The 20,882-nt window shown below is 39.4% G+C and overlaps 2 protein-coding genes across 6 annotated transcripts in view; one reads left to right on the top strand and one right to left on the bottom strand.

The window, feature by feature from the left end:
• Window positions 1-14,425, top strand: part of scaper (S-phase cyclin A-associated protein in the ER) — a 65,472-nt gene extending 51,047 nt beyond the window's left edge. For all 4 annotated transcript variants that reach the window (XM_008412297.2, XM_008412301.2, XM_017305238.1 and 1 more), the window contains 6 exons: window positions 1,303-1,458; window positions 3,471-3,705; window positions 5,130-5,279; window positions 12,046-12,237; window positions 12,928-12,976; window positions 13,140-14,425. In XM_008412297.2, the coding sequence (XP_008410519.1) occupies window positions 1,303-1,458; window positions 3,471-3,705; window positions 5,130-5,279; window positions 12,046-12,237; window positions 12,928-12,976; window positions 13,140-13,240 (883 nt within the window). In that variant the 3' untranslated portion in view covers window positions 13,241-14,425. The remainder of the gene's footprint in view (window positions 1-1,302; window positions 1,459-3,470; window positions 3,706-5,129; window positions 5,280-12,045; window positions 12,238-12,927; window positions 12,977-13,139) is intronic.
• Window positions 14,426-17,076: 2,651 nt separating this feature from the next.
• On the bottom strand, window positions 17,077-20,223 carry isl2a (ISL LIM homeobox 2a). Of its 2 annotated transcripts, none has more exons than XM_008412295.2 (6): window positions 20,078-20,223; window positions 19,516-19,705; window positions 19,068-19,327; window positions 18,627-18,913; window positions 18,037-18,204; window positions 17,077-17,734 (listed from the first exon to the last, which is right to left on the bottom strand). In XM_008412295.2, the coding sequence occupies exons 1-6, from the start codon at window positions 20,133-20,135 to the stop codon at window positions 17,618-17,620; spliced, it is 1,080 nt and encodes a 359-aa protein (XP_008410517.2). In that variant the 5' UTR covers window positions 20,136-20,223; the 3' UTR covers window positions 17,077-17,617. The 2 variants fall into 2 exon arrangements, with proteins under 2 accessions (XP_008410517.2, XP_017160676.1); XM_017305187.1 differs by having other exon boundaries at window positions 19,516-19,700; window positions 20,078-20,198.
• Between the last annotated feature and the right edge of the window lie 659 nt (window positions 20,224-20,882).

Raw genomic sequence — 20,882 nt, forward strand, 5'->3', positions numbered from 1 at the left:
ACAGCAAAAAGTCACAACAGAACTGATGCTAAAGCGGAAGTTGCTAACTTGCCACTATGACTTCAGTTTTAGCTGCTGCTGTTGTCATTTTCATTTTGTTGACCCGTCTGGGCCTTCTTACATTTCCACATTTTATTGCACAAAGATGCACAATGAAGACCTTGGAACACAACAGGTCAAGAATAATGTTATGGGGAAGGTTAAAATGAGAATGGGTTTATAATTCTATCCTGTGAGCATCTAATAGAGAGCACTGTTCAGTTCGTAATCCTAAAAATGAAAGTGTATGGCAAACCTACAAAGCCATGCTGTTAAAGGAGAGCATCAATCCCAGAAGCAGCCAAGGGGACTATGGTAACTGAGTCGGATTGGCATAAACCCACGGCTCAGGTAGAGGAAATAGTTGGCAACTTGACCTTTGTGCTCTTCACAAATCTGGCCTGTGCGGAAGACTGTTGTCTAGAGAAAAACAAATAGAAGTCGAATACACCCAAAATCGCTTACCTGTGCACAGGGTCTTAGACGTGTCGAGCTGGTATCAAAATCCACCAAAAAGGCTTAACTTTACTAGTTTCCACCACTTTGACTCTCAGTGGGCAGGCAGGGTTAAATCCAAACGCCCATGTGTTGTGCTTGTTGCAAGCAGTGATGTTTTTCTGTCCCAGAATCAATACTGTTGTACCCAATAGCTCCACTCTCACCGCACCGTACGATGGTCCTAGGAGTTCCAAATGAAGGCAGCTCAGGAATGGTGTGGTTGGGGTCAATTTCAATTGTATGGACCATTTTTACAATAAAATCAGACAAAATAACTTGCGTGCCGTACCACTCGGTGGAAACGAGACAGTAGTCATCCCAGCACTGATGTGAAAGCCTTGACTAGCAGCCATAAACTCTAGATTTTCATAAGCTTGCCTTACTCAAATGATTCTTGCATACCAGAATCTTCTAGAAGACTAGCCCCGGGTCAGCAGACTGTCAAGGGCCCAAAGCAGGGCTGGCACAGGGGCCACAACAGCCGTCTAATGATACTATTAGGGGTGATTTGTGGCTGAAAGAGTACAGGGAACATGATCATGAGTCCTGTCATTGGCAGAGACAAATTGAAGATATCACAGTAATAGCTGGGGGTGGAGGGCTTAGGTGAGGTATTGGCTTACAGTTGCAGTGCAGTGGGAGTATGCACAGTAAAGGCCTTTGTTTGCTTGTGTAAAAGAGCCTTTCACAAAGAAAAAGGTTTTTCTTTGGAAGCACATGCAATAAACCATGTAACGTTTTTCTCTCTTCTTCTCCTTTTTTCAGTTACGTAGTAAACATGGGCTTGATTGACAAATTGTATGGATGCTTCCTGTCAGTCCAAAGCCCTATAGATGAGCACCCCAAGATGTCTGCTTTTCTGGAACAAGCCTCGTCTCTGCTGAACCGAATGTGTGAGCTGTGCTTTGTCGTAACTGGACGGTGAGCTTTTATTAGACAGCTTAAATGTTTCTGGAATGTCTTGATCTTCCCCTGACAAATACACACTTCTCTTTGCGCAAGTAATGGCAGAGACTCTGTCACTGGGATCCATAGGCAATCTCATGGTTACTCAAACAGAGTTAGTAGTTCCTCTGAAAGTCCAGCCAGCAAGCTGGCGAAGCTGTCGTTACTGCACACAGAGATAGAGATCTACTTGACCCAGTGCTCTGTCACTCACCATAAACCTTAGTCTGCGGTGCAGGGGGGAGCCCACCCACATGTGCCATGGCGACCTCCACTCAGAGAGGTTCAGTGGCGCCGCTGACAGAGGCTAAGCACACAGTCACACCATGGGACATAAGCACCACCATTCCTGACTTCAAAGGAAAAAAAACCACTCTGAGCATTGCAGAAGAACATGATGTTTCTTTTTTATCCGAAGCTGAAATTTAATGGTTACAGAAATAGTGACGGAAGACTACTAGGAAGAAAGCTTTGCCTGGAAAAAAAAAAATAAGGGATGTAATGCGGTACTTGTTTAGCTCATCTGTTCTAAGATTTGTTCTGCTAACAGCCTATATGTCATCTATAAGAACGTTCAGCGGGCCACAGAAATATTTGGACCATGCCAGTTGCTGTGTCAGGGGATTATAATCGCATTTAGAGGCTCTGTTCTCGCCTAGCAGCATATTTCACACAAAGCCTGTTGGCTAACATCAAGTATCAGCATGCACTGCAGGTTTCATCCCGAGGTCAAACACACTCCTGTTGTACATGGCTGCAAATCATAGATGCTGCTGCTGCTGCAGGGGTCTTAAATAGTCTGACTCCAGTAGCTGAATGCTTTTACTGGGCGCACAATACCCGAGATTAATTAATTAACAGCAATTACTACTTAAATGTTCTGGATACACAGTATTACAATGCAAATTTTTTATTTTGAAATACATCTATATAGCTATCTATCAAAGTTTATTTATGGATGCCTTTTATACTTGAAGGTAGTAAAAACCTTCAAGTATAAGCCAAACTGACCTTGCAAAAGTATTCAGCTCTTTAATAATTTATGACATTTTTTGGCTATTACAACTATATACTTCATTTTATTTAATTGGGATTTTATGCAATAGGCCAACACAAAGGATTTCATAAAAGTAAACTGAAAGGAGAGATGTTTCAAAATTTGCACCACATAAAAAAATGAGGGGGGAAATAACAATACCTTATAAGATCCAGTGCAACAAATTGCCTTCAGATGTCATCTAATCAGTCCCTATGTGTCACATGGTAAGAAGCTGTGTAGTTGACTTGGCACATTTAGACAAAGTGTCTTCAAAAGTTGTAGACATGTTCTTGAGAGGTACCTGTGAAAACGGATCCTTTTATCATTTGCTCCAAATTCCTTGCCAAAGCAGATTTAGGTACCAGTGGGCTGACTGTGTGCCAGTAAGACAATGTAAACTTGCAGTTTGATGTTATTTTTTATGCATTTACTGAAAGTGAAATGTTTTTCATGCTGGTCATCAGTTGTTGCCTTGTCTTATTTCTGCTGATCAGCATGTTGCTTTCCCGTCTCTTGTCAATATTGTGGATATAATTAAGTACATGTGGGATTGATATCAATTGAAGAGATTCAAAGAACGTCTTATCTATAATTCTCGACATGCTTTATAGGAATCTAAATAATTTCCATGAAGCGATTTTTGCTATAAACCTTGCCTCACGGGAGGTCTAGACTTTCCCTCTCCAGCAGAGTGCATCACTCTAAAAGTTCATCGCCAGCAAAAAATGTTATAAGCACATACACCCTCTGCAGTCTCGCCCAGGCTGTCCGGATTCCCCTGAGCATAAATGGTTAATGTCTAATCTTATTCTATGTCAATGCAACACGGCCCAGGCGAAGTTCATTCTAAGTGTTTTTGTAAAAAAAGTTGAAAAAAGTATCTTCTATTGCTAATTGAAATATTCATTTTCTGTTAAACAGCGGAATAATTTTTTTTTCCCTCCACCAGGGCTCCCAATATTTTTGACAATAAACGGCAGGATCCAACTGGACTTACAGCCGTTTTGCAGTCCACTGACCTGGTGGGAGTGGTGCATACCCTTTATTGCATCCTGCTCCACAGTTTCTCGCCAGAGTCTGCCTCTCAGACTCAAGAACCCTACGGCCCTGGGGTCATCCAGGTGGCTATACACGGCATCCGGTTCCTCAACAGTTTTGCCATTCTTGACCTATCGGCATTTCAGGTATTTATGTTTTTTTATATTTTATTTTACTTTTCTTTAATTGTTTTACTTTTTATATATATATATATATATATATATATATATATATATATATATATATATATATATATGTGTGTGTGTTTTTTTTGTAGCAGACCGTCATTTAAATTTTTACTGCCAATACCTTCAAAATGGACATACATCATGAAATGACAATTCCATTGAAGTGTTTGTAGAAGGTTCTCAATAATATTGTCCAAAAGTGTTTAAATCTCCCCTCTGGTCCACATAAACATATTCTTGAAGCCTGTTAATGCTAGCCATTCAAAGAGAAGTTGTTCTCAGTGGGACTAATTTGACCTGTGAACGTAAACACAGGAAACCTTTGACCTCGGGTCATGTTCTCAGGGAGGATTAGAGAGCCCAGTGGATGAAGTTAGGATGAAACACAAGTGATTATCACTGTACAAGGAGCCATACATTACCCACTCTGTGGAGGAGAGCGTGACAGCTTTGCTTTCTTAAGTTGCCACACAAACTAAGAGCCACACAAGCGAGCCAGAATGCTGTTAATTATTTTAATGCCTTGGGGTAATTACTTTGAAGCAGCTTCCTGTCACTGACCCGCCATATTCAGTCAACTCAAAACAGCTGGAAATGAAAGCATTTTCCCTGCCAAAGTTTTATGAACATTTTAAATTATGTTGCTTTTTTGGCTGGGACTTGTAATCACCTTGTGTTTCACATTACTTCTCTGCGACAGCTTATACATATCAGTAGCGATCGCTTGATCAAAATTTAAGCCGCTGGCTCGCCCTTCTGCTGCATCAGCTCACGAATTGGTGTTCAAGGCTGAATTTAAGGGGTCGAATGAAATAGAAATGACTTGTATTGTGACGGATGCGATCGGATGGAGTAAGCTGCATCTTATCTGGGATCTTGGAAATCTGTCCTCTTTTCTGACTTTCGAACTCAAATTTTGTTATTCTTATTTTTAAATTGTTAAAGTAATTATACGTATTTAATACCTATAATAGCTCTGAGATGAAACAAAAACGAAAACACCTAAATTTGGTTGTTAGCCCTCCAACCCGCGCCTCAGATATTGTTTACAGCTGTTTAACGCACCCAAACCTTTAGTGCAAATTGCAATGATCTTACGGTGCTCTGTCACACTGGCATGTTTAATAAATACTCTCTGAGCTCCTCCTTGTATCTCTGCTTCTAAGGAGGATTTGGCTGTTTTACATTTATGCTCCGTTTGATTTACTTCTTTATCTATATCTTGTACATTCTCACCAACAGAAGTTCTAAACTTTTATTGCTTTGCGTAGTTGTATTATTTGGTACTTAAAAATAATCAAGGTGAAATTAAATAAATCACCTCACGTTTAAATTGGAGTGACCGCTCGCTCACTGATGTGTTTTGTCCGTTGTTCGGCCAGTCGGTTCTTGGAGCTGAGGGCCTCTCTCTGGCGTTCCGACACATCGTCAGCTCGCTGCTCTGGTACTGTACCCAACATTCCTCTGAAGAGCTGCTTCACGAAGTCATCATCTGTGTGGGATACTTCACTGTTAACCACCCAGACAACCAGGTAAACCACCCAACTCAGACTGCTGATTATTGTTGTGTTTTTCAAATCAAATGATTAATATAATGAAAGATTATAGGCATTTGCTATATAAATGTGATCATTTTAGGTTTTTTTTGTTTTTTTATCTTATCTTTGTCTCACAAATATTTAGAAGTGTCATAAAAAGGCATACATATTAATGAAATTACAGCACGACAGCCAAGATCTATAAATATCGGGTGTGATTTACAGAGGTTACAAATGCATTAAAATATTTTAAAAATAAAATTCTGTTGAAAAAGTTAACCTCATCTATAAATTCATAATGGAAAAAACATTATTACATGAGGAAAATTAGTTTTAATGCAGAACTGTTTTGTTATGGGTGTATTGGGGAGTCATTTTCCGAAATGGAAAGCTAAGTGGAACTGTGAGAGAAGAAAAGTTGTAAGCAACAGGGATACCTTTATTCTTGAAAAGTATTGTAAAGTAAAACCAGTTCAAGAGTTTAAAGGAGCTGCACAAGACTTGGTCAGCTGCTGGAGTCGGTGCTTCAAGAGCCACAAACACAAAGATGAATCCGGAATATGTGCTACAACAATATGAAATGCTTAAAATGGGTATGTCTGTCTACGCGTTTCACTTTTGAATATAATTTGTGAAATTAATGAATTCATCAGAGACATTCTAATTTATGGACATGCTCCTGTAAATGATGATTAATCTGGACGATTCTTGCTTTGGTTCTCTCCCATGTTAAATTTGTTCAGTATTGATCTCATCTTTTTTCTTTTTTTTTTTTTTATTGAGCTCAGGGATCTTTTGAGGAGTGTAAAGTTGTCGATTTTAGGGGGAATAGGCTGATGATATCATCTTACTATTGTTCCTCTCATGCATTATTTGTCAGAAAAAGGGTGTAGTTTTGTAATTGTAACAAAAAGCACCCGTTTAAAGATTCATGCCTTGGCACCTTCCTGCTTTTGGTCTGTGTGTCGTTCATTGTCCCACAGAGTGAGCCTTTGTTCTCACCTGGAAAAGCAGAGCAGTATTCTTGCCCCAGTGTTACAACTACTTAGGGGGCTCTGTGGAAGTGAGCAGGATGTGATGAAGCAGACCTGGCTGCTGTGTAGCTGGCTGTCATGCATGGCCCGTCTACCGGGCCCCTGATTAGCCATGCTACAGTTGACTGGGCTTTGATTAGGCTAAGTCTGACCCACGCGAGCAATGTCCTGTATTTAAATCTAAAGCAGTTTATTGGCTAATTACTACTTCATTTTTGCTTTATTTATCTTTAAAATTTCCTCCTGAAGCTTGTTGTTTTTCATTATTAGAATGAATAAATCTAACCATCCTTCATTTTAAATCCAGTTAGTGTAATAAAATAAATAATTGAATAAGTTCTGATGCAATTTAAGTCTAAACGACAGCCAAACAAGGAATATTTAATTCTTGCTCGCATTAAGAAAATTTTTTTTTTCATTTCTTCCTTTCGAAGAACCGAAAACAAAACTCCTTTCACCTTGCTGGTGGGTTTAAAAGAAAACACATTTAAGTATAGATTGTCAGGAAACAAGATCCAATCCAACTTCACACAGTTGATCTTTGCCAGTGGTCCAGTTCCTGGAATGCGTCCATTCAGTTCTTCACCAAGATGGATGGCTTCAACAAGGAATATTTAGAGCAGCTTGAGCTTTTCTCCAGCTAATGTAAGCATTGGCAGGACACAAAAGCGGCCCGACCCGAGGCCTTTGCAGTCACAGAGACTGCTGATTCACTGTCGGCACACTAGCTTTTGTTTATACACATACTTTAGAAATAGAGCTGCTCATAAAAAGCAGAACTTTGAAGCAGACCTATACGTCGGGATGTATTCCCTCAGCTTGGAGCGGGCATGAGTAATTCAACTGTCATGCAAAGAAAGAAAAAGAAAAAAAAAACTTAGAGTGATATACTAGGATTATGTGTTTTATTTTTTATGTTTTTGTTTGTTTGTCTATCTAGTAGCATCGCTGCTTATTGGGACATATGTAGCCGTGTGTGGTTTTTGTCTCCCAAATGCGCCAGTGGAGATGTGATGAACAAACACGGCTAAATAAATGTCTTGTCAGGAACAAATTACTGTACTTCCTTTTTCTGCTAGAAGAAAGATCTACCGGTAATCTTCATGTCTTTATCTCCAGTGATTCATTCATGATTCATCTGTAGTGATGATGTGTTGGGTCTTATAGCTGATGAGATGGTAATTGTTAACTGGTGAAATGTTAACCCTCTTGATTCTGGCTTACTTTTCAAAAAGACACAAGCAGTTTTAGAGTGTGGAAATCTTAGAAAAACATTGGGTTTGTTTTTTCAGCTCATGGAAAACCACCAGTTCCAGTCAAGGAAAATGAGCATCAAAACCACTCTTCTCTATTTTAGGTTGTTTTAATGCAGCATTGTTTGTGTCCTTTGCTATATCCAGAGACCTCTTTGTGCTTGTTAGAGTTGCACCAATCAGGCTTTTACTGCCCAGATTTAGTTATTTTTAGAGCTGACCTGCTAACTGTGCTGACTCGTATGTCTTAACTTTGCTTAAGTGAGGGTTTTAAATGTAACAGAAATTAATAAAAATGTGCTGAAAGTACCTTGGGAGAGGTTGCAGTTTGAAATCCAGAAGAAAGCAAATTATGTAGTTTTGCATATTTTTCTAACCGATCATTCCTACACTCACAAGAAAAAGTGAAAGAATATGGTGTTGATTTGCTAATTGGTAGAGTGGAAAACATCAGACTTTTTAGTTTTGATGCATTTATTAAACATTTATTTTTTAAAAATCTGGATTTTTTTTTAGCCAATCATTAAAAAATAATTTGTTTTGTTGACTGATTATTCAGTTGGAATGTTGCTATTATAGGAAGAAAACTAGATTGGCTATTCTCGCTACCTTGAGTTTAAAAGTTGAAGCACAAGGGATGTTGGAACATTGTGGACAATATATTTCTATGGAAACAAGTTGACTATTAATTTGGGCTGCTGCAAGCAGGATTTAGATGTTGGAAGATAACAGGAAGCTGAACATATTACAGAAAGGTTGCTCTGTCCTGTCATTTTTGAGAGTTTCCTATTCTGAATGTAATGACTTTGAGATTACAAAAAGACTGACCAGAGTTCCAAAGTTAATAAAGAAAATAGAGTTATAACAGTAGCATTACTGTTTTAGTAATACTACAAATGATATTAATTTTAAATATGCTGAAGACAATTTAAAATACTGTGTAAACATGTTCATGTTAAGATAACAGCTAAATAATCAGCAAATTTGCAAGCAATGCTTTTTGTAAAGTAGTAGTAAATACATTTTTTTAATTTCTTTTAAGTTTAAGATAAACAGTTTCTAACCTAAACTTATGAAACTGTAAAGTTTAAGTAGTAAATATATTCGTCAAATTTTCAATTAACCTAGAAAATAGAAAAACATGAATTTAGCTTGTTTTGTTTTGTTTTTATATTACATGAAGAGATTTGGTACAGTCAGACAAAATTTGTACCAGATTTGCATCACAGCTTTACAAAATCTGCCATAATATCTCTAATTGTGGCAGAAGTGGGCTGTGGATCATCTCTTGACAGAATGTTGAACATGCACCAGAACTCAGCCTTATCTGTGGGGTCAGTCCTCTTCTTCCCATTCTCTTTGAGGGCGTTTCCTTCACCCTGCAGGCCAGAGTCAAGCTTAAGGTCTATAATTCCTGTTAACCTGATGTCGAAACTCTTCCTTCAGCAGTCCATTACTGGCAAGACAACCAAGCCCTCTGCCTGCAGGGTAAGTGTAGCTCGTGCAGACCATCGGGAGCCAGCAGCGGGGAATACACTAACTGCATCACCCAGCAGAGTAAACAGAGACAGAGGAACACTGACGTTCACGCACTCTCCACTAACTGGCAGGAGAATGCCCGATTGTTAGCTTGGTACATGATTTACACTCCGCTTTAAGGGTGAATTCAGGTCCAACAAACTTTGTAAGTGAAGCAGCGGATGTTTTTAATCCCTATAAACCTTTCAGCGTGAAGTTTTCATTTGTAACACTGTTGTCAGGTTAGTTTCAGAGCCCAGTAATCAGCAGCAGAATCTATGTTGGAATGACAGCATTTGCTCATAGAGATAAATAAGAGTTATTTAGTTTTATTGCGTAAACAGAGGGTTTCACAGGGTTTTAAAACTGACGGGTACCTTAAACCTGAAGTTGAAGTGGCTTTGTCAATGTCTGCCACTAGCGTAGTCTGAATGAAGTTTACACAGCCATTGTAGAAGTCTTTGAAAAAAAAAAAAAAAAACACTAAACGGTAACTGTGTGTGTCTGCTCTGCTGCCTGTGTTATCAGTAAAGATGTTCCACTGGATCTGGTTTGTATTGTGAGTTCAAGTGTCAGATATATGGCCCTACTTTACCTCCAGTTCCTCCTAAGGTGTTGGGGGTGTCTGGAAAAAGCAACACCTATAAAACTACCCTTACGTGTTAAGCTCTGCATCTTATGTAAATACACTATTTTTTTCAAGAGAGTGTTAAGCAAGAAATGTTTTATTTTAATTGTCAGGTAAAATATGGCTGTTTTTATCACCTGTTATTGACTCTGCTTCCACGAAAGGTCTCGCCAGGAATTTGTTTGTTTCAGAACATTAATTTTACACACTCTTTGTGGTCGCAGACTGGGGAAGTCATGCGGTCGAAGCACTATAAACCTGTTTAAAAAAAGCCAGGACTTCTAACTTAAGAAAGAACAGAGCAGCCACGGCACTTGAGTTTTCTCAGGATTCCCTGTTAAACGTGGACCAGATGCACAGATTCAGAGCCCAGTTGTTAGTTTTATGATGCTGAGCATTGAGCTGGAGATGCCTCAACTGCTTAGTTTCAGTATGGATGTTGTTTTAGGTCCTGTTGTGACTCTTCACCTGGAAAACTGACAGTTCTGTCTATCTCCAGACTCTCTCCACCACCAGCTTTTGTTTTTACGTCTTTCTCCGTCAGGCACTTGAGGCTGGACAATTTGTTTAAGCAGCTGAAGACTGAAGAGATCGAGTTTGCCTCCACCTCAAACATCTACTACATACTGTGGCATTAAATTATTGTACATAAATGCTATAAATTCAAACGGTAGAATGGTGAAATGTATTCTGCTGTTGCATAATTATATTTGGAGTACACATTTTGGAGTATTTAGCTGTCTAAATGAAGTCTTTCCGTTTTCCAATGGGATGTCAAGATAAAATGTAACTAATTCACTGGTGCGGTGAAAAGTAGCATAGAAATATTAACATAGGCAGGTCAGTATCTAAACTAGTAAAAATCAAAGTCTAGTTTGTTCCAAAAATCCTTAAAAATGCTCCAGCATTTCAGTAGAAGTGATGATCGGAAATGAAACTGTTTTGTGTTCTTTGAAACGCAAACACAAAAAAAAAGAGGGCAACTCCGCGGCGCCTCTCTTTAAACTGATAAAAGCAATGACTTATCGCTTTGTTTATCCTGCGCCTCAAACTTGGAGTGCATTGTCAGAAAGTGGGGGGAGGAGCCAATGAAAGGGCACTAGTGTGTATTTGTTAAAATCTTGTAAATCTTTTGGATTTATGTCACTTGGACTGTGGGACCTCAACGCAGCCTTCTGGTTTCCATTGATGTTAAGTCACCGGTCCTGTCGGCCTGTACCTGTAAACCTGCGCAGCCAAGATTTAGCATGTTGACCCTCCTGGCTCTCAGATGGTTGATGATGGCCGTCTCAAGTTCAGGGGAGATGACCGGCTCATTAGGTTTGGACCTCACTTTTGAGCTCTAGTGAAAAATGGGGTCCAGTGAAGTTCCAGTGAGTGACTTCTTTTGTGTGTATGAAGACACTCTGTACTGAATACTACTAAAATATTCCCTGATAAATCAACTTTATTTGGTAACAGAGCTTATTACCAAGTAAAGAATCCTGAGTTTCTTCCTCTTTTGCTTTGGCCCGAAAGCATGAAAGTTTGGGAATCGCTGCTCTAGGACGTGTGTACATGAATGTCTGTTTGATTTTTTGCTAGCCATTTCGATGGCTAATATTGGATGCTAAATTAATCCAATATTGTTTTAAGATGTCAGCTTAATAGTTTTGAGTTTTGTTGTAAAATAATATGAAAATCCTGTTATCAGCAGCTGCTCCCTCATAATGATGACATTGTCAAAATTGTAAAACATAAACATTCTCAGTACTTTTCTCATACCATCTTAGGTTGCAATTCCTAAAGAGAAATCCAAATGATCAAAACTCCATTGGTGGGTCCAAAGCTTCACAAAAAGCGGAGAAAAACTGAGCGGAGCTGTTAATGGCTTTGCTCCTTTCTGGAAGATCTTAGTAGAAGTTTGCACACCAGGTCTTTCACCTCCAGCTCCACCCCTTCATGCCCGGGTTGCACTGTGAATGCCCTCTTAACCCGAGCTCAACTCCTGCGCCGACTCTGTGCTTTGAAGCTTAAGCTGAGACTTGAAAGTTAAGTTTGAATTGCTAATGACAACATCAGTTTGCGCTTCCAATTTTCTCCCCCTGTTGCTCTGCTCATACTGTTGACGTGCTGCAAAAACATCCCCACCATTGTTTTTTTTTTTTTTTTTATAGTCTGTAATTGTGCAGTGGGAGGCTCTGCCCCTCAGGTCTCTTCCTAATGGCTGTTTGTGTGTTGTTTTAGTGGCAGATTTACGTGTGGGAGGGGCGGCGGGTGCTGATTTACAACCAGCAGTGCCACTGACGGGTTTTAGTGACTGACTACTCGCTCGTTGTGTGTTCCAGGTGATAGTGCAGTCTGGCCGCCAGCCCAGCGTTCTGCAGAAACTTTGTCAGTTGCCCTTCCAGTACTTCAGCCACCCACGTCTTATCAGAGTGTTGTTTCCAACCCTCATCTCGGCCTGTTACAACAACTCTCACAACAAGGCGATCCTGCAGCAGGAGATGAGCTGCGTGCTGCTGGCTACCTTCATTCAGGTAAAAAATATAAATAAATAAATAAAAAAGAAACGTAAAAGTCATGCAATGTTACCAGATGTTTTCAGACAAAAATGGACTTGGATAATTTATTCATCCAACCTGCTGATGACTCGGAGCAACTTGTTTTTAAATAAGCTATCGAAATTAGGTTAATACACACACCTCGCACAATTCAATCACATTAGCAGTACATTAGCTAATTGACGAGCGGCGGACGGGGCCGCCGGTGAATCTGCAGCCGGCAGGCTTTTACCAAGACAAATGGATTCCTTCACGGTGGATTTACCTGCCACTGGTTCAACTCCCAGCAAACATCTCTTCTCCTTCATCTTCCTCTGACAACAAGCCCTCCTCGCCACGCTGCAGCCACCGCTGTTTAAACACCGATTAACTTCCATTCAAAGGGAGACAAGCCATTGTCATTTCTTTCAAACAAACCAATAATGCATGGCGTCTTGCCCTGCTGCCCTCAACCGTGTTAAGCTCAGGAACATTCCTCCGAGTGGAGCAACTTAATCCTGGATAGCTGAGTAAATCACAGTGAGATGGAACTGTCACATCACCTTCAACGTTTCCTTCATTTAGAGGGACTTTGTTTGCTTTTGTTGTATAACTAAGAAAAGTAATTAAATTTTTTTCATGAATTATAATTGCATCCTCACTTACAGAGCTTCTCATTTTTCCTAGGACTGTGTTCCAAATGAGAAAGACTCGGAGAGTAAGATATATAAGAGCGGTAAGTTATTCTATTAAGATAATACTGTTGAGTTTCTTCCAGCTTGTGTCTTGTTTTTTAAACAGGACATTTTGTCCCTTTAATTGGAGAAATTCTACTCTAACAGATTAAGGATTTCTGTCAGGCGCTGTGTATATATGGTTGTCCTTTTTTCCCTGTGCAGCTACCCGATGTCTGCAGAATGACTGCCTGCTGTCCTACCGCTTTCCAAGAGATCAGTGGGACTCAGCCCTGCAGTTTTTCCTCAAGAAGCAGGAGGAGTGATGGAGTTGAACTCTTGTCCTCCGAATTAAAAAAAAAAAGCACAGTTAAACACTTGCAGAGGGTAATTTCTTGGTGACAGTCTTTTCATTCAGAGATTTATCTTTAGACTTTGTCAAATGTAAATAGGTCGAAGCCTTATGCGTTGCATCCATTTTGATTTCTTGGAAATCTTGTTGATGCAAAAGAGAGAATTTGCACAAAAGCGTCTTATTTGTTCTTTACAGTTTGAACACTTTACTATAGTCCGTTTATGGTTTACGTTGTTTTGCATTCATCTGTTTCCGTTGCACAGTTAATAGAAATAAAACATTTAACTATACTTTAATATACAGGTTGCCAAGCATTCTCATCAGTACTGTCTGTTAATTTGTTGTATTTTGGTGGTTACTTATGCGTTAACTACTCCACTAATTTTTTTTTTCATCTCTTTGTATTGCAAGGTATTACATTGTTATTGTTGACAGGAGGAGCTTACAATATGACAAGTGTGTTGTATGAGCATAAATACTGCTTACAGATACAAGTTACTTTCTATTCAACTAGTCAGTTTACGGCTTGAGTCGTTTCAATCTATTTCGTTTGTGCAATTCATAGAAATAGGATACATTTAGTTATTTAGAATTTGCCGGTCATTTTCATTAGTACGGTTTCTGCTAATTTATTGGATGTAGACTCAGAATGGTTTGTTGTGTCATTTGAAAGTTGACGGTTCATTCGAAAGATCTGTGAGGTTTTTACAGTGTAATGACATTGTTCTTCTGTTTGTGGGAGCAATTTACAAGTTAATATGTATGTAGTGTTAGTCTAAATAACTTATTTTTAAGTTATTTATGCACTATGTTAAAAAAATAGATATTTGCTCTTCAGATAATTCATTTACTGTTTGAACGTTTCATTTCAATCCACCTCTTCCTGTTGTGCGGTTAGTAGGGGAAAAAAACATTTTCTTATACTGTTATTTATAATTTGCCAATTACTTTCTGTACTGTTTCTGTTAATTTATTTGTGTTTTTGTATCACAAGAACCTAAATGGTTTATCTGGTCTTTATGTTGCCAGTCATAGTGTTATACAGAAAATATTTACGATTTATGTTTAATTTCATAATTTGTCATTGTTTTCATGTTGTTCAAGGTGTCATTTACAAGCTAATATATTTCAGTTAATAAAGTTATTCAAAATACTATCTGTCCGCTTGTTTCTCTGATTTATTTTAAACACAAGGAACACCTCCATAGATGGACATATGGATATGCACAGCTTTGCAAATGATACACATCTGAAAGATTTATCTCATCTGACTGCCATTTGAAAGGGTGTATTTGAGTAAAGAGAAACTGACATTTTTTCTCAGATTTGAAATAAAAATAATTTGGGATAGACTAACCCTGATTTTCAGTCATAACTGCCATGCGTCTTGGCATGCTCTCCACCGGTCTGGGTCCAGGTAATAACCTAATCAGTCCCTCAGTAAGTAGAATATGTGCTTGTGCACAACTACAAAAGTCACCGGAATGAAGTGACTGTCATACACGTAATGTCGATTAAATTTTTTTTATTTATTTTTTATTCAGTAGTCTTGTTTTTCCCAGAGCGGAATAAGTGTGCCAGAATGTGTATTTGAGAAATGTAGGGATCTAAACATTCAAACATGAGCCTCTTATTTTCCCCGCTGTGAAAGTGGTACCATCTTCCAGCTCTTTCAAGTTCGCTTTAAATCAGTAATGCTGAAATCTGGGGCCTGTTAAATGTTCAAATGATATATTGCTGAAACGCATAGGCTATCTCAAAAGTTTATGGTTTGTATGTGGACATTTTTTTTTTCTACGTTATCTAATATTTTACGAATGTGTATTTTTGTAAGATGAGCTATTGCTGCATTGAAATATTTGGCATATTTAGTCTAGTTCCCAATCTAGTGGAGGTGGGTGGGCTGTTATTATTTTCATTTTATTTTTTTGCTTTTTTTAAAAATATATATATATTTTAATTTCAATGGGGCTCCTTTTCCCTGGCTGATAAAAGCCGATCCTCCCCAACAAATTGCTGAGGTGTAGTGTGTCATTTCCCGGCTTGACCCGCGTGCTCTCCTGTCCAGCGGCTATTTGTCGCTCAGGATTCCTGCTGGAATGAAAATAAACTGAAGACACGCCGGGATGCGTCCGCAGGCTGCATGGGAGTCCCCTCAGCGCTGCGCTCCGGCGCGTTTAGCTCAGAGTCCACTCAGTGGATCCCTTACAGGTGATGCCAGATGCAGATAAGGGGCCGCCGCTGCCTGAACACCGTCTAGACTTGCAGTCCAATAATACAGGCCTCAACTCTTGTAGCCTATGGTACTATTGCTGTTGTCCAAGTAGAAGCCAATGTGTCTTTAAATCACTCCAGCAATCCCGTGCAAAGTTTGCTTTGAACCTGCATGGCTGCAAAGGGCCGTCATGTTAGAAAAGAGAGCCAACGTAAATATCCAAAACCCCTAAAGCAGCAGCAGCGACAGAGCAGCCGCAACCTATTGTGTCTGATTCGCTGACCCGTGACACGGGGCAAAAGCTTAATAATATCTTGCCAGCGATCAGTCACTGATCCACTTGGCTCAGAAACCATAAGCAGATTATATCGGATATAAAAATATGTCAAAGCCAAACCCGACGCCAGCTTTGTTACGTTGCAACAGCCTTTTATGTTTCCAGCTGCAAACTTTCTGCCATTTCAACGATTCGCTGTATAATATATTAATCTTATTAGGGGCTGGTGTACGCTTTTTTTTTTTTTTTTTTTTTTTTTAGTTAACGTTTTCAGCAAACTTTAGTTGTTTTGAAATTAATTAGTTGATCTCCAGAATCCCTAAAAAAAAAAAAAAAAAAAAAAAAAAAATCTTTCTGCTGTTGGAAACCTAACAAGGCCTACTTCCACTTCCGAATTTAAACAGGTCACGCGAGGTTATTACCGGTTCATTTATCGCTTTTGCATCTTGTACCATTTTTCTGCAATCATGGCCTACGTTTCGCAGAGGTGTAGCGTCATTCCCAGTTTTACTGATTTTTTTTCTTAACACTTTTCTGAACAAACTCTTCAAACATGCGCAAATGTCGCTGTTCATAAATCAGCCCAGCAATATCAAAAGGTAAGATCTCTGAGGTTTGTCCTAAATTTGGAGTCGATGCGTTACTTCCTCTGACACGCGCAACTAATTAATTTTACCCCATTTTCAACTAAAAAGTAACTTATTTGTCTTATTTGATCAATTGTTTATCATAGGAAAAATTAGTTTGCTTTATAGGAATAACTATTATTATTTGTCCGTCTGTTTATTATCCTCATCACGGTTAGAACATTCAGCATATTATTTCGCTCTTTTTTATATTCACAATTCACAAAGACAATTCAGCTTTGATTTCTATTTATAACTCTTTAAAAAAAATTATTGTTTAGCTTTTTTCTTCAAATTGCTTGCGTTATTGGAGTAAATTGGAACGTCTTGAGAATTCTTCCAAATCGGTGTTATCTTTAGAACTTACAACTTCGACATAATTTCAGCTAAAATCTGTCTAATTTCACCAAAACACATCGGCTGCAATCGTCGCTAAGGAACAACCTTACAACGAATGACGTCATCCCCATAACTTTTTAGTTAAATTAATAAACCAAACTCTTCTTATTCCCGCAAGCTTCACTATTCATAGGCAATTTATATATCGAAACATTAACTTTTTTTTGTTTGTTTGTTTAGTTTGACCTGCTCTGACACCAGCATTCATTTTGTCCACTTGTCTTCAAAGAAAAAAAAAAAATTATATATATTTTTTTAACTTATTAATTGACAAATTGATTATGCATGCAGTAAGCAATTGTTTTATTTATAAGATCAGTTATGTTTGCCTTCATAATAAATAATAATAACTTATTTTACTATAAGAAAGGCGAGAGGTGCACCTCTTTCATCTGATCCAAATAATTTACAACAGTCTAGTGAAACTTATCATGCACATCTACACAGGTTGCGTTTCTCTGACAAACATACTGGAATCGTTGACGTTCAGACGTCCAGCATGGGCTTTATGTGCTTGAATCCCATCACATTCTTCCCAGTATATCCAGGTAGCTATTGGCACGTTTTTTTTTTTTCTTTGTTTTTTTGTTTTTTCTTTACAGGAGGAAAACCCCTCGTGTTCATCTACAGCTGTGTATCCAGGATGCAGTCAGACCTCCAGTCCTCCCAGTTTGGACCTGCGCGAATCTGTCCTGCAGCATAATCCATCCTGGTCCATTTAATGTCAACGGGGTCTTTTTGCGCTTCCTTGTTTGGATGGTGAGGCTGAGAGCTCGGGTGTTGGGGGGGGGGGGTTGGAGGTGGGGGCCTCCAGCTGACCCCGACGCCTCCTCACGTGTCGACGGGACTCGGAACCATGCTGTTCGGTGTGTCCGGTAGTTGAGACGACAGGGAGGTCACGTCGCTGCCCGAGGAGTTTCCCAAAGAGCCCGACTCAGAGAAAGAAACCTATGGGCGAAACAGCCTGGATCAGTCAAGTGAAAGATGATATCATATTGTGATTTTTATTTTGGTTAGGAGTTTATAATTAAGGTCAAGCTAATTTTTTTTGTCCGTTTCTAATTTTTCTAAATTGCAAGAAAAATCACAGTTTTAGGCGTTTTTTTTTGTTGTTTTTTTTTTTTGCTGCAAAATCTGTTCCTGGCTTATAATGCATATGCTACAGTTTCTTCCTTTCTTTTCATGCAACTATACAGCTGTGTGTTTTGCATGCATTTTAAAACACTCTTATGAATGCAAATGTAGCCCACCAGTTGCTGGAAAGCAGGCTGGTCCAAGTCGGTCTGCAGGGTAAAGTCGCTGAGGCTTTTCCAGGGAGGCTGGTAGGTCTGCACCTCCACTGGATTCCCCTGCACGGCGTTGTCGTGCCGGATCGGACTCCCAGCCACCAGAGGAGTGCCTGTCAGGCCCTGCAGATTCTGGCAGGGAACGAAAAATAGTTCATTAAGATCTTGCGCAGTTAGGGAATACTGCAATCACAATCTATCAAAAAGAATATAAAATAATTAAATAAGTAAATATCATTGCAGAACAGAGCACTTTCATTAGGAAGGAAAGAACGCAAACATGCGTTCCATGAAAAAAAACGAAATTAATTTTTTTTAAAGAATGTCATTCACTTTATATTTTTATTTACTCTTAATTATTAATTTAGATGCCTCTGTCTCCAAAGTGTGTCTTAAAATGTTTTAACTACTAGGCCCTAATCGATATGATCATTTTTGTTGTTGCAAACAAGGCATCATCTGATCGTTATCTAATTCTCTATTGTATCAAGAAATAGCTACAGTGTTGCTCGTCTTGATAAAGTTTTAAGAATCAAGAACTGCACTCCACGTACGGTTTTGTCGCTCTGCTGCTGTTGCTGAAGCTGCTTCATCAGAATGGACTTCTTCTTGTCCTTGCAGCGCTTGTTCTGGAACCAGACCCGGATCACCCTGGGGCTCAGGCCGGTCATCTCCACCAGCTGCTCCTTCATCAGGGCGTCCGGCCTCGGGTTGGCGTTGTAGCACGTCCGCAGCGTGTGCAGCTGCTTCTCGTTGAGCACGGTCCGGACACGGGTGGTCTTTTCGGACTGCTTGTGGACGTGGTTCCGGTGGTGAGGTGGGTGCCGGACCGAAATGGAATCTAAAGGGAAAGACATTTAAAAAAAAAGTTAAAACAAAATCATTTGAGCAACAAATTTGCAATGTGTTGCAAAGAAAAAAAAAAAACAACAACTGAATTTTAAATAATACTAATAATCATCATCATCGTAATCATAATAATAACTGCTGTATACCGGCGATGTGCAGCGGTCTGGTGTGAATGTTCCCGGGGCTCAGCGGGCTTCCTGCAGAGGACCGCTCCACCAACAAGCCGTGATCGGCCTGACACAGAAGCTCGTCGTCCCGCAGCGAGAACTCATCCCCCGGCAGGAGGTGTCGGCTGCACACCGAGCACCGAAAACACTCCATGTGATACACATTGCCTCGGGCCCTCATCACCAGGTCGCTGCTGCAGAAGCCCAAGTCACATTTTGCACATTTGATGCCAAACAATCTGAGAAAGATACATAAAGATATGGATTTGTTACTGAATAGCTCAATGTCTTTTCTCAGCATGTGCAAGTGAGCACAATTACTGAAACCCATTGCGTGCTACTCTTCTTTGTTGTTGTTCTTATTATTATAGCCTACTTAATGTTATTAATAATACATTTCACAAACTTCCACAGTGGCCTTCTCTACCTTGCATAATCTCTTTTACAGTAAGTCTTTCCGTCCCGGACGAAGCAAGTGCACGTCTCGTCCAGATACTGGTTGCACTCTGCACACTTGAGGCAGGCTGCATGCCACTCCAGGTCCGGGGAAACTCTCAGGATGTACTGGTCGTGTATCTGACTTCCACAACCCACGCACATTGCGATTCCCGACTTCTCTACGAAAAGGAAATACATTAATGTGAAACTTTAATGAAATGCATGTTGGATCCACTGTAACCTATAAGAAACCGACGCAAAAACAAACACGAACGCCGTTCCTTCAATATTAGCTGCGGCGTTAGAATATTGTAGACGCAGAAGCTAAATATTATTGATCATATCATGCAAGGTTATTTCGCAGATTAAAAAAAAAAAAAAATCTTATATGAATAATTACATTGCAATCCACGTGTTTTTCCCAAGTGTTAATTTCGCTGTGTTTATAAAATAATAATAATTTAAAAAAAAGATCGAGAAATTATATTTCAAATGAGTTAAAATAGACATAAACAGTAAATGTTCCTCAAAATGAAAGTAGCCTATCTTACTTTTTGAACGATCCCCCATATCATCCAAGAAAGAAGTGTTGAGCAAGACGTCCACCATACAGGACAGAAAGTCGAGTTTGCACGCCCACGGACGGAGGAGAGCAGCGGCGGAGGAGCCCGACCGTCCCGTCCCTGGCTGCAGGATAAACTTGTATTCCTCCTCCGGGAGGTGGAGAGAAAACAAAGACCATCGACCAGTGACGTCTGCTGGAACCTGGACCCGTGTAGGTCTGGGGAGAGGGTGCCATATGCAAATCTCCGCCTGGACCCCCTGCTCGTTATGTTTTCTGTGGGCAGGCTTTGAGACAGTCTGTTTATGTTGCTCTCTGCTGGCAATGCTTGCTAACCACTCCACTCTTCTTCAAATGTGCAAGTTGGAACCTGTTACTTAAAATATTTTTTTTTCTTTTTTTTTACGGTTGGTGCCATATTTATTTGCTTTAACAGGCCACGCTTTGTTTACTGAAATTGCTCTATAATCTTCATCATTACCAGTTTATTTTTAACTATTTTTTTTTTTTTTCTTTCACCTGTAACCAACATATTGGTAAGAGTCCATAAAGTAAATGTTACTAATGATAGCATCTTACACCAAAACCATTTCTGAATGTAAATGTGTATTTTTCTTATTTGGCTCTGCTCATTCTCTCCTTTTATATTTTAACCTTTTTTCTTCTATTTTTTTTTACTTTGTTCTTTCTTTGGTGAGTGTATAGCATATATTCAGTCACACCGCTGTGGGGCGACCTCTACTGGAAAAATGTTCACATTGCCACAATTATAGAAAATCTAGGTCTTAAAAATG

Source organism: Poecilia reticulata, linkage group LG6, assembly GCF_000633615.1.
Source record: "Poecilia reticulata strain Guanapo linkage group LG6, Guppy_female_1.0+MT, whole genome shotgun sequence".
Classification (NCBI taxonomy): Eukaryota; Metazoa; Chordata; class Actinopteri; order Cyprinodontiformes; family Poeciliidae; genus Poecilia; species Poecilia reticulata.

Coding starts and splice junctions, on each gene's coding strand:
- isl2a (XM_008412295.2), bottom strand. CDS start 20,135: ATGGTGGACGTCTTGCTCAACACTTCTTTCTTGGATGATATGGGGGAT. Junction 19,328..19,515: donor TGTAAAAGAGATTATGCAAG/GTAGAGAAGGCC, acceptor TATCTTTCTCAG/ATTGTTTGGCATCAAATGTG. Junction 18,914..19,067: donor CAGACCGCTGCACATCGCCG/GTATACAGCAGT, acceptor CTTTCCCTTTAG/ATTCCATTTCGGTCCGGCAC.